Source organism: Tripterygium wilfordii, chromosome 9, assembly GCF_013401445.1.
Source record: "Tripterygium wilfordii isolate XIE 37 chromosome 9, ASM1340144v1, whole genome shotgun sequence".
In the NCBI taxonomy this organism is placed as follows: Eukaryota; Viridiplantae; Streptophyta; class Magnoliopsida; order Celastrales; family Celastraceae; genus Tripterygium; species Tripterygium wilfordii.
Genome location: NC_052240.1, coordinates 4903115 through 4922836, shown reverse-complemented (window position 1 = coordinate 4922836; position 19722 = coordinate 4903115). Strand labels below are relative to the sequence as shown.

The window sequence follows — 19722 nt, the reverse complement described above, 5'->3', positions numbered from 1 at the left end:
TTTTAATGGGTCAAGCTGGAGGACATGAGACATGATTGGCTCCAAACATGGGTCTCCTTAAACCACACTCACAACTACACCAACAATCAATACTGGGTCTCACCTTTATTACACCAAAAACTAAGCCAGTAAATTTACGCATTGTACCGATATTTGTAATATTCCATTCCAATTCCCAACCTCCTCAGTAGAACATGTCTCTCAATATATTTTGTTGTTTCCAACAAAAACTCACCATTGCAAGTGTTGTACACGATATCTTGAATATGACAACGATTTTCATAAGAGAAGTGAGATGACAATTATCAGTACATACAATTAGACAATAATAGATAATTTGGATAAATGATACATTTGATCATTAACAAAAGATAGAGCATGTTATAACTCAATCTCTTATGTTTTAAATTGGTCACCTACTTTATTGAATTGTTCCACAGGCAGGCTTTAGTTACATTTCAATCAATCAACGTGCTGGCCTCATACATTGACCAAACGAAAAGCTTCAAAAAATTGACATGACAAACAAATATCCTACGTGTCTTCAGACCCCGAATTGAAAATATCAAAAGATTTCATCTTCATACCCCCCTTGTTCCCATCATATAAATCTTATAAGTCCAATCCCATTAATCTGACTACCACAATCTAAACTTTGAAATCACTCTTCCGACTCCAATATTTCTCCAAGGAAAACATCAGTTAGCACCGTCTTAGACACCAGAGAAGCCTTGAATATCTTCATACGCTGTCAATTAATCAGAGACATTGAACTTGTTATTTGAGTACAAAATTCATATATATATATATAAAACTTTAATCTCTAACCTTATCAACCGAAAAATTGATGAACTTTTCTTGAACATCACCAACTTCTTTGACATTGAACTTGTTCATCAAACCAATAATGGACAATGCAGACATAGGCTTCACAGTCAGATCATCCGTTATCATATATGTGGCTTCCCCCTTCACAAAACCCTTGCTTGATGCATGGACACAGGTCACCTCTTTATTCATAATACCGTCGCATTGGGGGCAAGTGGCTGCGCGATCAAACGCCACATTGTCAATACCACAGCACGAGTCACTGTGGCACCTATAGACTGTTGTTGGAGGTATAGATTTAATAATTCCGGAAAAGTTTGCTACTATGGGAAGCCAAATGTGTGCTTTGAATTTGTTAGGTTGCAGATATGTGGAATCCAAATCCTGTACACTCTTGTAGAGATTTCCAAGGCAACCCACCATTTCATGCTTCTCCCCCATAACTCTGAAGATAAGTCCAACAGGCAGAGACAGAAAGGTAAAGACAAAATCAACAACCTCTTTATTTGCTTCCGCAAATATGATTCTATGGCGTCTGGTGTCCATTAAAAGCTTCATACCCAACGTTGTTGTCGTTGCCATTGTACTGGATGCAGCTCTGCTTTCTTCCTTCTTTAGTTTTTTATGATCTCTTGGCAATGGTTTATATTGAGGGTGTGTATGGACGATGAGTGCTACTACTGGTATAGGGAATTGAAAATTGAAATAGGCAATATGAATTGAAGAGGTTTGGCAAGAGTACTGCTTTTATAGGGGCAATCAATGTACATACAGCTAACACGTCCACAAAATTCACCCTTTTTTTTAGCATAAATACAACAATCTTCTTCGTTAAGGTTTTACTTTTTTGAAAAAGGAGGAAAGAAAGTTCCAACTTTAAAAGTATTTTTCATAAATTTTGATTGGTTTTCAAAAATCAAACGTGCCAAATATTTGTCGGATCTTATTTTACTTAGTAAAGAAGTTCGAATTAAAAATATTCTGAAAACTTAAACGTAATAACATTAATTACAAACAAAGAAAGGGTTGTAACTGGGTTAAGTAAATTTTTGGTCACTGAAAAATATTTAAATTTTCATTTTGGTCACTATTAAACGTTCCAAGTCAATTAGTAAAAAAAAAATTTTGTGTTACACTTTAATCACTCGGGCAGAATTCATGAATTTCAGATAGTCAAAATGCTGATGTATGACTTTGGCCTTTATTGCACTGTTTAATTCCGCCTAGTTGGCATGACGACGTTAGTGTGAGCGTTAAATGTTGGTACATGGCTTTAAATTATTTTTTAATAAACAACTTAATTATAATTTTTTTTAATAAAAACTAAAAGACCAAACCAAAGACTAGGAAGCATGGGTGTGTCGGAATTCAATTCTTTTTCTTTGTTACTAAAGAATATTTGTTTTGGTCAAGAGTTGGTTGGAAGATACCTACTCAAGGAGAGAAGGGAAGGCATAACCGCTGTTGCAATCTCTTTTTTATTACTAGAGATTTCCATGGATTTCTAATAGGGTTAATTAGTAATAGGTTCCTCAAATCAAATTTTTTTTCTAATAGGTTCATTTTCATTTTTTTCAACCCACAAGGCTCATAAGTGGATAATATTTATTTCATTAAAGAAAATTTATTTATAATTTTTTATTGATAAAAGTGCCATTTTCATTGTTTATAGAACACAATAATTGAACAAAAGTTTTTGAATTAGATATAATCGAGGATAGCTGAGATCCCTATAAACTAAAAGTGGGTGCAGCTATTGACACCCCCTCCTTACTTTGTAAACTCCCCTTTTAAAAAAGTCACTCTAATAATGTTGTCAATCTTGTCAATTGTTTCAAATTTATTTCAATCCTCTTTTCCATCAATCTTGTCATGTCAGTTTTTTAAAAATAAAAATAAAAATGAAAATGTAAATTAATGGTATGCACATGGTGTCAGACGTGTTAATCTGTGTGAGTATTATGTGAAGTTTGAATGATGCGCCGAACCTCATTCAATATAATTATACCCATTTCTATCTTCAATACTACATACCCCAATCTTGTCTTTTTTTCCCCTTATAATCACCTTTCTCCTCTCACTCAGTATAACTATAAGCATTTATATCTTCAATCCTGTCTACGCCAACCATGTCTCTTTTTTTTGCTTATAATCACCCTTCTCCCATCCGAGGTTGAGAAAAAATGGATCATTTGAAATTATAGGGCGAAGATCTAAGATTGTCAAGTGATTATAGTGATAAGGTAAGTATATCAATTTTTTTACTTTTTCAAAAATTATTTTGATTAATTGCATATATTAAAGTGAATTTGTATTATTGGCAGGATGATATTGATAGAAATGAAATAAAACAAGAAGAAGAACTTGATCTTGTAGATGAAAGTGAAGAAGATATTGAAGTGGATGTTAAAAATTAATTTTTCACCGATATGATATGCTAAATAACTAAATTAATACATGTTATATTTTGTTAATTTCTAACAAAATTAATACATTATCAGGTATTCAATTCACGTCAATTATTAATTGAATGGGTGTAAAAAACTGAACGTAATTTGGGTTTTGTTATTGTTACTAAAAGGTCAGAGATTTGTGGATTTGAGAGAAAACACAAATTATTGTTATAATGTGATCGTGGTGGCACCTACAATAGTAAGAAAACCTCCACAAGGGTAACTGGCACAAAAAAATGAGATTGTTCATTCAGAGTGAAATGGATGAAATTGAAGACAGATGATGATTGAATGGTAAGAGTAGTATAAGGAATGCATAACCATTACGCGGCATTATATATGGAGGGTCATTCATATGTCGGTAAGCTTTCTGCTGCTGAAAATGACATATTGATAGATATGTCAAAGAATTTGGTGAAGCCACGAAACATCTTATACACGTTAAAAAGTAGGGATCCGAACAACGTGTCCACCATTAAAATTATATACAATACACGTCAAAAGTTTCGAACTACAGAGAAAGCTAGTAAATCCCAAATGCAACAACTCAAGTCATTCCTACACTAGTACGAGTACGTTTTCTTTAATCAAAGCAACACTCAGACTAATGAGCTTGAAGAATTATTCTTTGCACATCTAGGCTTGTTAGATCTATAGCGTGCATTCTCGCTTGTGTTATTGATGGATGCTACATATAAAACTAACAGGTTCAGGATGCCTCTATTTGAGATTGTTGGCGTGACTTCAACGAATATGACATTTTACATAAGATTTGTATTCTTTCAATAAGAAAAGAAGGGCAATTATACTTGGGCACTGAATTGTTTATGGTCAACAATGGATGAATCCACTTTTCCAAGAGCTATTGTCACTGATAGAGATTTGGTATTGATGAGGTCGTGTGCCAAGTATTTCTCGAGGCGATGAAACTGCCCTGTAGATGGCACAACGACAGGGCTGTTATAGCCCACTACAAAAAATCATTTCGAGGCAAGCTATCTTAGGATTCATTCTACTCCATGTGGCATACATGCTTGGAATTAGAAATTGAGAATGCAGATGTGTACAATTTATCTGCTCATGAGATAATTTTACAAAACTACTCCAAAGTCGTGAATTATATTAAAGATGTATGGTTGATGCCATATGAGGAGATGTTCATATCCGACTGGACAGACACCTATATGCATTTCGAAAACCTGACCACTAACAGAGCTGAGAGTCAACATTCTAAGTTGAAACGATACTTGGGCACATCATAATCGGACTTGGAGTAAGCAGTGTCGTCTATTCATTAGCTCATCCAAAGTCAGTTCACATCAATAAAGGCTAGTTCAGAGAAAAGCAAAAATATTGTCCAACATCGATTCAAAACATGTCAATTCTGAGAATTATGGGGTTTTGCCTCAGTGGATGCGTTGAATATGATTTGGTTGGAATTTGAACTGTCTAGAGTTGTTGGAGAAGACATCTACTCTTGTAGATGTAAATTTCGTACGAGTAATGGTCTGTCATGTACGCACGAGTTTGCAATATATATGAATGAAAGTCGTCTTATACCACTTGCTTGTATTGATAAATTTTGGAAAAAACTTGACTTATTGCCAGGTGTTTCCCCTGTCAATGATGATATCGATTGTAGTGTCGAGCTACAAATATTCACAGAACAGTTTAAGCATAATCAAGGCTTGGTCAAGTCAGTCTACTAAAGAAGTTGAGGGAGATAATTACTCCATCAATAATTGCACTTTTTGAATAAGTTGTTAAGACAAATAATTTGTGGACACCCCTACTCAAAGAAGAAAGTAGACAAATCAACTCGTGATAATCCATCTGCATTCGAGGTCGATCAGCAAGATTTTCCTCATTCTCAGGAACTAGGTAGACACAGTTGGTCATCAGTAAGCCCCTGTTTAAAGAAGAAAATAGATAGATCTACTCCGGGTAATCCATCTACATTTGAGGTAGTTCAACAATATTTTCTTAATTCTCGAGAACCAGGTAGACATAGTTATTTATCTCTCTACAATACTCCACCACTCCCTACACAAAGGATTTCAAGATTGAGTTTAGCTAACTATGAGCATGTATATCTTAGTCAGTTCTCACCTATAATGCATCCTTACATTATGTTCTTAAAAGATGTAAAAGCTGATGAAAATTGTGGATTTCAATTCGGGCTATTGCTGGGTTGCTTGGTTTTGGTGACGATGCATCGATCAACATCCGACAAAACTTGATTGAGGAGTTGAGGACATTCTGGGTAGAGTATGTTGATCAATTTGGTGGTTATGATCGGGCAAGTTCCATTTACAACTCACTGAACTTTTGGGAATTCGATAGACCAACACCACTTCAGAACTAGATGACAATGTCAGACATAGGTCACTTGATTGCTTCAAGGTACAATGTCATATTACATATCCTTAGTTCTGAACAGTGCTTGCCATTTTTGCCACTGTGATCAATGCCTCCACCACCTCATGAACATGTTACTATCACTATCCGGTTCGTTAATAATAATCACTTTGTCCAGATTGCCTTGATAGAAGGTTACCCGATGCCTCCCGTTATGATTCAATGGTTTGGATACAGGTACGATTGCGTAGCTGCATGTGTTACACCGTATATGGAACAACTTGCAGCATACATTCAATGTAGACATTCTATATTTCCTTTTGAAACCGTTAGATTATAATCTACATAATTATAAGAGTGGTAAGAAATTACATTGAATATCTAAGTCATCACATGAATCATCTATTTTTTTTGAAATTAAAACAAAAAGTCACTCCCTCTCTTATTTTGTCACATCAATAATCATTTTATTTTTGAAACTAAGAAGACAAAAAAATGTCCTCATTTTTTTGAATTTCAGACAAAAAAGAACAAAAAAATGAGGTCATTTCATAAAACAATAACTAATGTACGAAAATATGTCATAATAAGGGGTGAAACAAGCAAATTAGAGGGTGTCAATAGTCCCGCCGACTAAAAATTTGGATTAATACAAAAGTCAGAAGTTATATATATTACTTTTCTTTTCTTCAATTGCAGTTAATACACTTGAGTTCATAGATGCAGACGCAAAATTCAACAAAAACCCAATGGTTACTACCGATTGATATTCCCAAGAGGGAAATAGAGTTAAGTGTTAATAGAAGGGGGATGTAAGGACTATGTTGACCTATATTAGGGGGTATGTTAAGCTCTAACCTCGAATCATAACCATCCCAAGATACACTTTTCGAATTAGCTTCTGAACTTGCATGTTCCTTGAAGTTATTACCAAAAAAATGAAATCAATAATTCAAAATAATATATTAATATAAGTATAAACTAATATAATATATAAGTATAACACTATGACACTATAAGACATAAGTTTATGGCATATCAAGTTATATTTTGTTTGTTAATTATATTTTGTTAACTATTGAACTTTGAAGTTTGAAATTTGACAATGTATTGTCACGTGGCTTCACTATATTTTTTTGACAAATCAATCATAATTTTAGTTTCGTCATATGATAATCTACCAATGTATGAATGACATTCCATGTAATATGCAGCAAGATGATTATGGATCCCACAAATATCCTTTAGCATCCAATCATCCCCGGATTTCAACTTAATTCCTTTCAAACGAAATGGACAATTGCATTTTTTTAGTACTGATCAATAAAAGAACGCATACATCGATAATGCCAATAACATTCCATACATCTATATTATCCCCAACAAAATTATACCAAAATACAAAATCCCAATACAACCACATCAGCACGTCTCCCAATACAACTACATCAATAAAACACAAAATTCAATACATTTTTGTTGGTCCAGCAAAATTTTACCATTGTGATTGCTCTTACTTACTTTCAAGTGCTCCATTTTGCCTTGGTGTTTGTGCATCACCATATTGTCAAGAGACCGAGACCACCCTACAAAGGTGAGACTCCAAATTCCTCGATAATTGTTCTCTCTTCCCTCTCTCACTCGGTTCCATGTTGAAGAATAAGACAATCTTGCGAGTATGGGTACAGTTCAACAAACCCTCAATCATCTCGTTGGAATGGGGATCTGAAGTTTGCACTGATTGTGAGCAAGGTAGCCGTCGACGACGAAGATGGCTAGGCGAGACTAGATTCTGGAGTGATCAAAAATCCACTGAGAGAGAGAACATATATTTGGGGACAAGAAGTTGATGAGATATTTGAGAAGAGCAACTATGGAGATTGAAATAAAAGCAACAAACCAGAAGAAGAAGATCAAGACCCGTGAGTGTGAGTGATTGCCAAAGCTTGGAGAATAAATTAAGGGTTGGAGAAGATGAAGGAGAGAGATAAATGATGTAAGGAAATGCGCATGTCATGATATTGTGGCTTGAGTGGATCCCACTTGTATACTATTCATTTTTTAGAGGACACTACTTTATCGGAGTTTGGAGAAATTCATCAACTCTTTTCAAGAGTCATTTTGCATCCACTATGGTGCTCTAAAACTACACATTTGGATAAAGTGTAATTTGAAGTGTTAAATATAACATCCACTGTAGATGCTTTTATTATTAATACACTTGACTTCATAGATGCAGACAGTAAATTCAGTAAAAAACAAATGTCACTACCAATTAATATTCCCAAGAGGGAAATAGAGTTCAGTGTTAATAGAATGGGATGTAAGGGCTATGTTGACCTATATAAGGGGTATGTTAACGTCTAACCTTGAATCATAACCATCCCAAGACGCACTTCTGGAATTAGCTTCTGAATTCCTTGAATTTATTATCAAGACGTCTCATTCAATTGTTCCACTGCATGTCAAGCAATCACAAGAGAAAAAATGTTAATAGGAAAACATATTGGGGCTTCTAAACAAGTTCAAGCACTTCCAATAATTAAGCGAATATTTTCTACTTTGAAAGGACCTTTTCATCCGGCGAAACATTCAATATTGATGTGAGTCCGAATTTGATATCAATATAATGTGTCTCGGGTGAACATAAATTTGTAAGAAAGTTCGTATGCCGATATGTCCACCATTTAAACTAAATTTATCTGTATTATATGTTGTGATTCTGTTATGATTAATATATATTAAAATTTATCTACACCAAATTCATTGGCATTAACTATTAGACGAAAAACGAGAGATATGAGGTGATTTCGGTATTTTTATTTTTTAAAATTAAGTTTAATTATAGTATTTTTAAAATTTTTTGATTGAACTTGCGATTTCCGTGGACTCGATGATACACTGGTTGCCCGGGTCGATGTTCGGCACCACTTTAATAACATTGGCCAAAAATAAAATTTACTATGCCTCTTTTTCTGTGTTCATTTTAGCGCTCTGTCGCGCTTCTGAGCTCAGTGTCTCTCTAACCTACAACGGTCTCTACCGGCGGAGTTCACTTTCGGCAGCGACACTCTCTTCGTCGATCCATAGCTCTCGCTTTCCATCTCTGGATACGGCGGAAAATCCTCCATTGTGGCTGATGCATTCAAAAGATAAGATACAAGAATGTTATATTGAAACAGGTTTTCGCATTTCCTCCTTTGACCGATTCAGAGGCAGACGATTCGCTTACCATATTATGAAATTGAGAGTAATAATTCAATCTGAGAATGAAGAGGTGATTTCGGATTCAGTAGATATCAAAGCGATCGATCATTTCGTTTTAATTGCTCTCAATTTGGCCTAAGTTTTGTTATGTATCTTCTCAGCGTCAACTCGGAGTAGATGAGAGTTATGCGCTCTTTGTTATGAAGCATGACGGGCAGTCAATAGTCGGAGAAGCTACAATCGAGGTAAATTCTTTTAATATTTAGGCTTATCACTTATGTGGTCTTGTAATATTTTCTCCTGCATTTCTTACATTGTTGAGTTTGCACTTACCAGTCAAATCAAACACTTCATTGCTTTGTGCCGGTTATTGTATTGATCAGATGTCATTTTCTCCGGACCAATATTGCAAGCATCTGACTTTATGCGGTTCTACATGATTTGTACTCCCATCATTAGCTATAGCTTATTTTTAGTTACTAAAATTAATTGGGTACAACATGTTATCCTTTCCTTGCTTATGTTCTACCTTGAAATTCAAGATTTTCTATTTTGGATATACATCTGAGTAATCTCATGCATGTTCATTGCATCTCTCGTTTGGCTGGCTTTTTGCCTGCATGGCATGGTAATTTATTGTTTCATTTTGTTTCTACTTTTTTGTAGATCTGTATATATCTGCAGGTGAGATATGTAAGTCTTTCTTCTCTATTAATTGTTATTTGAATTTTTTGTTTGGCAGACATTACAAATTTTTTCCCCTTTGAGCTCTTTCAATTGGGTGGCGATGAGGTCAATAAAGGTTAGATTCGTGCTGCTGGCTCCATTTTTGCAGTGACTTTATTAGACAAGTAGTTATCATTAAAATAAAAAATGTTTTTCTACCACAAGGATGCAGAATTTGAAAAAAGATGTATCTTGGATCAATCATCATCTCGCAAAATTTCTAATGGTTTTATCATTCCATACCTTGCAATTCATGTTATGATTTCAAATTTATCCAAGAAAGTATCATCATATTTAGGCTTTGCCCTTCTCCCCTTGCACTTGATTAAATTCAAAGGCAAAAAGGTTCTTGAAGTTCAATTGGAATTTGAGATAATGCATAACAATGGATTAGTTTTTCAATTGTATGGATTCTCCAGAAGTATTAAGTCTATAATAGAATGCCTGTCCTGGAACAAATAAATAGAATTTTTACACAGAAATAATTTATCGTCACCATCTCAGCCTTCATCCCAACAATGTTGGGACACATAAGTAATGTATGCAGTGGTTTTATATCGAAATCAGACCTGAGGTCATGGTATCTACTTAGAGGAGTCGTGTCACTCTTAGGGCATCTCCAACCAGAAGTTGGAAATTAGGGATGCAATTTAAATTTTACATCCATGAATAGTGTAAAAGTGAGGAGGTATAATTCATTTACTCCAATGGTGGGTGGAAAATGGGGATGCAGAATGATTTCTTATATTTTTGAATTTTTTTTGATGTGAAACTCTCTCTTAACTACCAAACTTTATTTCCCTCCAAAATTTTCCATCTCCTCATTTGGAAACTATATTTAGCATTTCATGATGAGAAGTTGTATAATACAACCCCATATACCACTTGGGTTGGAGATGGTCTCACTTCAAGTATAATAAACAAGCGCTCAAACACCTAAAATTATACGTTACAACTAAATCTTTATTTCTGAAAATCTTTCCTCATCTAACATTTACTTGTTTTAATAAGTGCAACATATGTTTTATGATTTATGTTTGTTTCTTTTATTGAATGTTTCAATTTCAGGCTTCAGGACACAACATAAACTGCCTGCTAAAGATGATGCATGCAAGTATTTTGTCTTCAAAGGTCAACAGAGCAATTTCAAAAAATTGGACTCCTGTCGACTGGCAAGTCCCTGTTGTTTTCTTTGAGGTGCCAATGGGACCCTTCAGTTGATTTTCTTCTTGGATTAACCCCTGGAATAGATTTTAATAGGTTTTTCCACTTCAAAGATTATCTACTTCTGCCATTCATATGGTGCATGGACACATTTTTCAAATCTAAAATTTTTTGTCTCAGGGAAGAAACATTCAACACATTCTCATCAAATCTCAATTCACGAACTGTGGTGCATAACTGGTGCGTTCCTGGCCGTGTACCGTTTTATAGTGGTTGCCTGGTTGGAGTCAATTGGGAGACTTTCTTGCAGTCTTTCAAGCATAAACTGTTTTATGTGTTGCTTTAGGTTCGGCTCTGGGGTTTGTCCAAAGGTTGTTGCCAAAGGTTTTAGATATGTATCTTCGGCAATCAAGGCGTTTGGTATCTTGACCATCTAGATGTCCCTTGAAACAAAGTTTATAAGGCTGAGCCACCCGAAGGGAATAAATAATGCTTCTAAGCAAGAAATTGTTCCTGGAGGAGAAGTTTGCATGTGGCGTGAGACAACAGATACCTCAAATGTCCAGCAGACAATATGGCCTCGAGCTGCGGCAGCTTCAGGTATGCCTGTAGTAAGATTAATGGTTACCATGAGAGCTGCATCAATATGAATCATCATTCGCATTGTTGGATTCTTAACATCTTTATGAACCTAATGTCTAATACTCTTGAATTCGGAATTGGAGTTTGTGACTTTTGACATCTATGCCAAGTTCAAATGTCTTATCAGTATGAAAGAATTGGAGTCATTTTTTTTCTTCAGAATTTCATCTTTTTTCCTGAATTCGGAATTAAGTGCTTATTTGAATAAGCTAGCTTCAGGAAGTCCTTAAAACAGGGAAATCATTGGGGGTTCTATAGTGTAATGCTGAAATGCAAGTGTTTCACTAAAGTCGTTTACGTACAGTTGTTATGATTCCTTTAGTTTTTGCATCTGAGTGTTTCTACTTTCTACCATGTTAGATGTATCATGCTATTCTACTAATGACTCTTATTACTGGCAAATATATAAATTTTGTAATTACTCATGTTTCTTCACTCTCACTTTGCCATCCCCACAGAGCACTTGTGGATCAGTGAGAAGGCCAGCCATTTCTACTGGGAACGATTTTTTTTAGAGGAAAAGGCGAATTAGTTACCTCAAAGACAAATGGCAATGTGCCCTATGAAGGGACATTACATGAGCTGGGACATGCCCAACTAATTGTATCAAAGAGTTTGAAATCCTGCCTAGACTAGCTGGGAAGTCAGCAACCTTGTTTCCCATCCTGCGGACATGGGAGAATTTACAGTCTAAGAACTGAGACTTGCATTTTATCTCTGCAAAAAGAAGGCCACGGGGTGCTAAAACCATAGAGTTTTGATTTAAAGCCGAAACTACAATACTCGAGCCCCCTTCAATGCAGACCTTGGACGCCCCGGTTTGAATAGCTAACTGAACACCCAATAGGAAGGCATGGGCTTCAGCTTCAAGGCTTACCCTATGAATTGGTTTGTACACAGAGTGAAGGATTCTGCTTCCACTGTCTCGGATAATTACCCCAATGCCTGTCAGGGACTGGGGCGTGTTGGAACTTGTTATTACGGGCAGGCTCACCAAATGTGGTATGCAGTCACCAGAAACTTTAGGAGATGGGCTGGTATGAATCATTGGAGCTGGGAGCATACCTGATTCATTAGGCAACCATTCAACTGCGTTACCAAGATTGCATTATTTCAGACGCCTTCTGAACAGACATGAAGTTCAAGCTTCTCCAATCTCCGGTCACAAACTTTTACGCCCGTACTGCTCCTCGTGGTCCAGGGTCATGCTATGAGCAATAATTCTCTACTGGTTCCGTGAATCTGCTTCTCTGTATTTATGTTTACAATAGTTCTCGGCAGTCTAAATTGATTCATTATTGCTTCTTTTTATTTAATTTTTTTGTACAGCAAAAATTTGTTGTCCATGCAGTGTTATTCACAACCTTGCTTGATGTTTTGAGGCCACAAAAAACCTGTAAAGTTGTAATCCACTGTGCTGTGTCGTAACTTAATCAACGGAAAGTCTCTTGTTACTAATTTCTTCTTCATTTTGTGTCAAGGGTTCCTGAGCTTCGATCCAGCCATTGCACATTATAGGAAAACAGTTTTCCATCATCAATGAAAATGATGCCAGTCCAAAGAGGGATCTTCCTGCAATTTCAAGCAAAACCAAGTCCTCGGCTTGCCCACCAAACTTGGTAATTGTAAGTACTTTCAGTAACTGCTGAGTGGGTCATGAACATAAAAGATGGACAGACTGATCTAGACTAGACAGTCGTCCGTCTCTCTCTGCCTAGAGCATTTACTCACACATATGTGCACTGTTATATTACTTGCCATATCAGGTAAAACACAATTTGATTCATTCAAGACTCACTCATCATCATTCATCAAGAGTGACAGGGTCCTACCTTGTCTTGTGTTGTATATTTGATGATCTATGAACCCTTCAGCTGCTTCTGTCCTCCATCAATACTTCCACATACTACACAAGCGTAGCTTTCTCACCAAATTGGAAGGAAAATATACTGTCAAAGATGATCTCTTGTCCTCAATCTCCATTTGATCACTTATTTGGTTACTGACTTACTGCTTTTAGGAGTTGGGTTATGTAAGTTGATAATGAGACAAAGATATAGGAATCTCCATACAAAAAGTAATAAATTATTTTTAATTTTATGTCTCATTGAAAGCCTTGAATATTTGTAAAATGAATAGTATTTTCACATGTACATATACTCAATTGGTCATGAGATTAACATTTTTTATTTTTTTTCCCTGTACTAAGTGTTTCTATTCATCTGTAGAGGAAAACTATACAACTTTTATGACTGTGACAAAGAAACTCTGTTATGAATTTTCCTTCATGTATATAATTTATTATTCCTAATGTTTTCAAAAAAATTATTTTGTATGCAGAATTGACAAGAGTATAATGTTTTAAACAGGGAGGAAGAAACCCACTTTACTACCTGATTTGATTTTACATGAAATTGCAAGGACAATGAGTTGACAATACTGTCAATCCAATATAAATACTGGCAACGCCGACGGGGAAGATGTTACCATTATATTTAGAAATGTAAGGAAAAACATCTACCCAGGATTTGAATTCACAAATATCTATAATTATATAGAATATCCACATAGATTTTGAATTAAGATATGAATGTAATTAGAAAATCCAAGCCACATTTTTGAATTTAAGACACCACTACAATTAAAATTTGGTATGCATATGGAAGTATAATAAAAAACATTATTCTAAATTTGACCACAAAATTCCAAATATATATATATATATATAGAAAATTCTCTAATGAAATCTTAAAATGAGGTCCTAAAATATATATATACACACTCACCCAACCCAAAACTTCACTATTCACACTCTCTTGATAATTTGTTTTGTTGGGTATATAATATAATGTGTGGTGAAGGCTGTGTAGATGCATGATTCTTTCACGGGGAGAGAACCATTGAAATAGAAGATTACCTGTTCACGGTTAACAGTCAAATAAAAAAACCATTGAAACAGACTGCTCCTCCTCCTTCTTCCTCTGCCTTTCCTTTCCTCCTCTCGCCCTCAAATCTCTTACACTCTCACAATCTACCTGTCTGTCTTTCATGGCGACGTCTCGGCATCTCACTCTGTAAGTAACAAATCTTTCAATTCTGCAATTCAATCATTCAACGAAACCCTAAGAACCTTCACAATCTTCTTCTCCTTTAATCATCTTGATTTGGTAATGTTTTCCTTTTTTGGGTATATTTTCGCTTCAAATTTGGACCAGTGTTTTGTGACTCCATTTTTGCTACTCCGAGCACTTCTCGGTCAATTTACTAATCATAGGATGCTTGTGTTTTGTGTAGAATTAGTTGTTTTGATGCGTGAAAATGTCTGATTCACTTCTACTGGTTTTTTTTTAATTGCAGCGGCACTTCGTAGCATATACATCCTCACTCTTGATCTGGTATGTCTTACATAAACATCTCCTACTTGGTTAAACCCTACCATTCTCGCTTTCATGTAAACTAGGTCAAGAACTTTTGGGGCGTCATCGGATTTCTGGGTTAACCGTTCAGGACTACCTTTTTGAAGTGTGGGTATGATGGGCAAAGAGGATGGCTCTGGCAATCCTCGGGCTCCTTGCCAACTCTCTGGCTCCAGAAAAATGTTTTGGCGCTCAGCTTCGTGGTCGTCTTCTATGACTGGCCTTCAGAACCCCGAAACTGAAGAGAAAGATTGTGTAGATCCGAGTGGTAATTTTAGCAACAGTAATGGGCAAAATCGCAGATACCCAGCTCCGTTAACCCCGAGATCCAGTAAAGCGCGGGCTTGTTTACCGCCTTTACAGCCGTTGGCAATTGCACGGCGGAGCTTAGATGAGTGGCCAAAGGCAGGTTCAGATGATTTGGGAGAGTGGCCCCAGCCACCCACTCCAAGTGGGAAGCAGAGTGGTGAGAGATTGAAACTTGATTTGTCATCTATCCAAAGAAACCCAGATAGAAATGGTGGGGGAGTGAAGAGGGAAAAAATTGCATTCTTTGACAAAGAATGTTCGAAAGTGGCGGAACATGTGTATCTTGGTGGAGATGCAGTGGCAAAAGATAGGGAGATATTGAAACAAAATGGGATTACTCATGTGCTGAATTGTGTAGGCTTTGTGTGTCCTGAGTATTTCAAGGCAGATTTAGTGTACCGGACTTTGTGGTTGCAGGATAGCCCATCAGAGGATATTACGAGCATACTTTATGATGTTTTTGACTATTTTGAGGATGTTAGGGAGCAAGGTGGTAGAGTGTTTGTCCATTGTTGTCAAGGGGTGTCACGGTCCACATCGTTGGTGATTGCATATCTTATGTGGAGGGAAGGACAGAGTTTTGATGATGCATTTCATTATGTTAAGGCAGCGAGAGGGATAGCTGACCCAAATATGGGATTTGCTTGCCAGTTGTTACAGTGTCAGAAGAGGGTCCATGCCATTCCGCTTAGCCCCAGTTCATTGTTAAGGATGTATAGAATTGCCCCACACTCACCATACGATCCTTTGCATCTTGTCCCAAAGATGTTGAATGATCCTTCACCTTCTGCTCTAGATTCTAGAGGTGCATTCATTGTTCATATACCTTCTGCAATATATATTTGGGTTGGTAAGCATTGCAATGCCATTATGGAAAGAGATGCTAGAGCGGCTGTTTGTCAGATAATGCGGTACGAGCGGGCGCAAGGGCCAATAAAAATGGTCAAGGAAGGGGAAGAACCATCTTCATTCTGGGATGCCTTTTCAAATTATTTACCCATAATGGATAAATCTGGTAATGGCATGGATCTTGGGCATTCTACTTGTAAGGTTTCGTCGGGTGAGAGGAAATTGGGCTTATATGATGTTGAGTATGAATTTTTTCAGAAAGCTGTCATGGGTGGTTTTGTGCCTCCATTTACCTCATCAGAGGATGAACATGAAATCCACCTTCCTGTTAGAGAAAGCAGTTGGAGCATGCTAAGGCGTAAGTTTAACTCCTGTGATATGAAGGAGTTCGTCTCAGGGCCCAAGATCTTCTCAAGGGTCTACTCAGATTCCATGATGATAGTACACTCTTCATCACCTTCATCAACAGTGTCATTGTCGTCTTCTTCTCCTTCACCTCCTTATCTATCTCCAGATTCATTTTCTTCTGATTCGAGCAATAGTTCGAAATATTTATCGGGAACCTCTTTAGATTCTTCTACAACTGCTTCATGTCCTCTTCCAGTATCATCGACTTTGTCTAAATTTTCTGACTTGTCTGTAAATTTATCAATAACTTCTCAATCATTATCTAACAGTCCAGAACCTCCTGGGGTCTGTGACACTTCGCCGCCATGCTCTCAGTCAGCATCTTTACCATTTAAAAAATCTTCACCTTCCTTGGCTGAACGGAGAGATGGCTTTAAGTCTCTTAAACTCGCAGCAACAGATGCTGCCCCTAGTTTTCTTGTCAGTCAACAACATGTTCTTGGGATGAACAATGAATTTTTACCTTCATGTGAACTAGATGATGTAGAAATTGTCTTGGAGTCGAAGGATAGCATTAGAAGTGGAGTAGGAGATTCCACTAAAGACCGCAACTTGAAGAAATCCCTGTGTAATGTAGTCAATTCTAACTCAGTTCAAAAAAAAGTTGCTTCCAATAGTAATTGTGAATTATTGAAAAGTAATGATTGGAGAGGGCCCCCTGCTTCAAGTGTCTTTGACGAAAATGCTTCGGTGAGTTGCAACTCAATGAAGCCTTTAGTTTGTCGCTGGCCCAGTTTAGAGAGGATTGAAAAGTTCGGAAAGAGAGATCTGGATTCCAAATCTGCTTTTGTGATTTTAGCTCCAAATGCAAATTTGGGCAAGAATGAGGATAGGACTCTGTATTTTTGGGTGGGGAGGTCTTTTTGTCGTGGTAAAACCTGTATTCTGCTAGGTAGCTCCAAACTGTTCGCCAATCTAGGAGAGGTTGACTGGATACAAGTTGGTGGTGATGTCCTAACTCAAATGGGTTGGCCAAGAGACACCTCCATTAAGGTATGGAACTTACATTTGAACTTTTATGTACATAGACTATTTGAATTTTATATTTATATTTTTCACGGGTTTCTTCGATGCTTCTCTTTAGTGGCTGAGGTCCAGTTTTATATCATGTTCTATATTTCTTTTGTTTTTAAGATTCTGAGACAGTAGGAGAAACTTTGATTCAGCATTCGTTGAATGATTTCATTAAAAGTGAGAGAGTGGATAAGTCAGAATCGTCAGATTAGTTTTTTTTTTTTTCATTGCGTAGAAAGATATATTAGAGAAGGGCACCAACAGGGTGCCTCCCATGTACATCAAGAGGAGGAAAGATTAGCATCTTTAGGAAGTTACAAATACTATAACTAGAATCTGCAGCAGACCAAAACTAAAGAGTATGAAACCAGATATCTGTGGCTTTCCTTATGGCTTATAGAACAACATTATTACCGAAAGCTCTATTGTGTTTTACTTTTTTCCCTTCCAAATTAACCAACACTAGAGGAATGAGATTTTCAAGTCAGATTAGGTTATCATTTCAAAAATTGATGTTATAGGAGAACTATATCTGTTACCATTTTGGGAACATATCTTGGAGTCAGATAATTATCTGTTCAGTTTGTAGACCATTGAAGTCTTGTGTCGTAGACGAGGAGTCTGACTGATAGTTAACTTGAGAACTAGCTACTTGAAGTTGCTTTAATGGCTTCCTTATCTCTTACATTGACTTTTGGCTTCTAATATGCTCATTATGAACAGGTAGTTGAAGAAGACAAAGAACCAGTGGAGTTTTTAGCGTTGATAGGATTGTTGCAGCATCAGTTTGATTAATGCAAGATTTTGCGACCCAATAGTTAGAATCGTCGTGTACTCGTGTATTTATTTTGGACAGATGGCGTACTCAGCATGCAACACTCTTCGGAGTTAAATGCCTGACAAGAATAATGAGGTAATGAACACAACTGTGTGCAGAAATGCTGGAATGCCTGTTTTCTTATGATTGGGAAGGTTGCTGGAATGCTGGGTAATAATTGGTGGATTGTTTGTTCATAGCTCTTGATACTTTGTGACTCCACTGGCTTGTTTTAACGGTTCACTGCTCATATTTTTTGAAACACTATTGTGACTCTTTTACTGCATAAATTACTATTTACAAGCTCAGCACGGCCAGATATTACTCTCACAACTTTTAGCCTATCTTGTTTTCACATTATGCATGTAATGAATGCTCATTTGCAGCCAGCAGAGGCTTCTTTGTAAACGTTTCCTCCCGAATTGACCTCTTATTATCATATATTTGCATTGATCTAATGCTATTTCAGCTAGTGATGCAAGCATGACTTTTTTTGGTTTAAAATTCTGGATTTGTCTAAAATATCAAATTGAACTGCAATGCAGGAAAACTTGAACTCCCTCCTCCCCCCGTGCAAAAAATAATAATAAACAAGGGAAAGATACAGCTTTTGTACTGGAAAATTTAGTTTTATTATTGATCGTAGCAGTTTTACAATGATCGAACTGTTAAAACTGTCGGATTCAAAACCTATTAAGCTTTTTGATTGAAGGAATTATCAGAAGTTTGGCCTGTAATTTACTATGATGTATATTCTGATTTCCTATGTGCACTCGAAATGAATCGTTGTTATCCACAAGCTTGTTTTCTCTGCAACCCGAGTTTGGCAGTTGTTGAAATATTTTCCTGGTTTGGCGGACGCTAAGCATGTATTGTGTTATCGTTTGCATGCTGTTTTGCAGGAGGCTACTGTGGTTATACACCTGATTGTACAGTGCTGTTGCACCCTTGTAACTTCAAATCATTCGTCTAACCGACTGAACTTTTGTATATGCACTATTTAATGGAAACTGATTCTGAAGGCATTTCTGGCAACATATATCAATCCTGCTGGTTAAATTTTAAATTCCTGTTCTTCCCTAAATTCTTTTGTTTACGAATTAGTTTTGCGCTCAAATTACTCAATCCTTTTGATTAGTCGATGCATGACAATGTATAAGACGCCAAAAAGGTGGTCCTGACAGTGCATTGTAATGGCATGCTGTTTGATATAGGATTACTGGATTAATATGTTGCCGTTTCTTGGGTAAGTTTTTAATGTTGGAGACTGGTTGATATGAATCTTGGGAGAATTACACTCCAAAAGTTAACTTGTGAGGTTGGAGAGCTTAATTGTCACATAAACCCTACATCGGAATCTCATACTTTCAATTTGGATCCTGTAGTGTTGGATTGCTCCAGCAATTTTTATTTATTTTTTAATTATATTACAATTAAATTGAAATTTATTTTATACAAAAATTAATTTTAATAATAATATAATATAATTTTCACAACTTATATGCTATCATGATCTAAAAGTTTTCGTCAA

At 36.3% G+C, this 19722-nt stretch overlaps 2 protein-coding genes and 1 pseudogene across 3 annotated transcripts; 2 read left to right on the top strand and 1 right to left on the bottom strand.

Annotated features, from left to right (window-relative positions):
* Positions 1-420: 420 nt before the first annotated feature.
* Positions 421-1528, bottom strand: LOC120006611. The gene is made up of 2 exons (XM_038856694.1): positions 829-1528; positions 421-748 (listed from the first exon to the last, which is right to left on the bottom strand). The coding sequence occupies exons 1-2, from the start codon at positions 1408-1410 to the stop codon at positions 662-664; spliced, it is 669 nt and encodes a 222-aa protein (XP_038712622.1). The 5' UTR covers positions 1411-1528; the 3' UTR covers positions 421-661.
* A 7894-nt stretch (positions 1529-9422) lies between these two features.
* On the top strand, positions 9423-11386 carry LOC120005932 (annotated as a pseudogene).
* Positions 11387-14255: 2869 nt separating this feature from the next.
* On the top strand, positions 14256-19230 carry LOC120005645 (protein-tyrosine-phosphatase MKP1). 2 transcript variants are annotated; one of them, XR_005469871.1, is made up of 4 exons: positions 14256-14452; positions 14736-17353; positions 18098-18287; positions 19094-19230. XR_005469871.1 is itself a non-coding variant. In XM_038855407.1 (3 exons), the coding sequence occupies exons 2-3, from the start codon at positions 14909-14911 to the stop codon at positions 18167-18169; spliced, it is 2517 nt and encodes an 838-aa protein (XP_038711335.1). In that variant the 5' UTR covers positions 14256-14452; positions 14736-14908; the 3' UTR covers positions 18170-18663. The 2 variants fall into 2 exon arrangements, 1 of the variants encoding a protein (XP_038711335.1); XM_038855407.1 differs by lacking the exon at positions 19094-19230 and having other exon boundaries at positions 18098-18663.
* The last annotated feature ends 492 nt before the right edge of the window (positions 19231-19722 follow it).

Bases quoted from the DNA above. Each gene is read 5' to 3' on its own strand.
- LOC120005645 (XM_038855407.1), top strand. From the start codon at position 14,909: ATGATGGGCAAAGAGGATGGCTCTGGCAATCCTCGGGCTCCTTGCCAA. The intron at 17,354-18,097 runs GTATGGAACTTA...CATTATGAACAG, and splicing joins CAAGAGACACCTCCATTAAG to GTAGTTGAAGAAGACAAAGA.
- LOC120006611 (XM_038856694.1), bottom strand. From the start codon at position 1,410: ATGGCAACGACAACAACGTTGGGTATGAAGCTTTTAATGGACACCAGA. The intron at 749-828 runs GTTAGAGATTAA...ATTAATTGACAG, and splicing joins TCAATTTTTCGGTTGATAAG to CGTATGAAGATATTCAAGGC.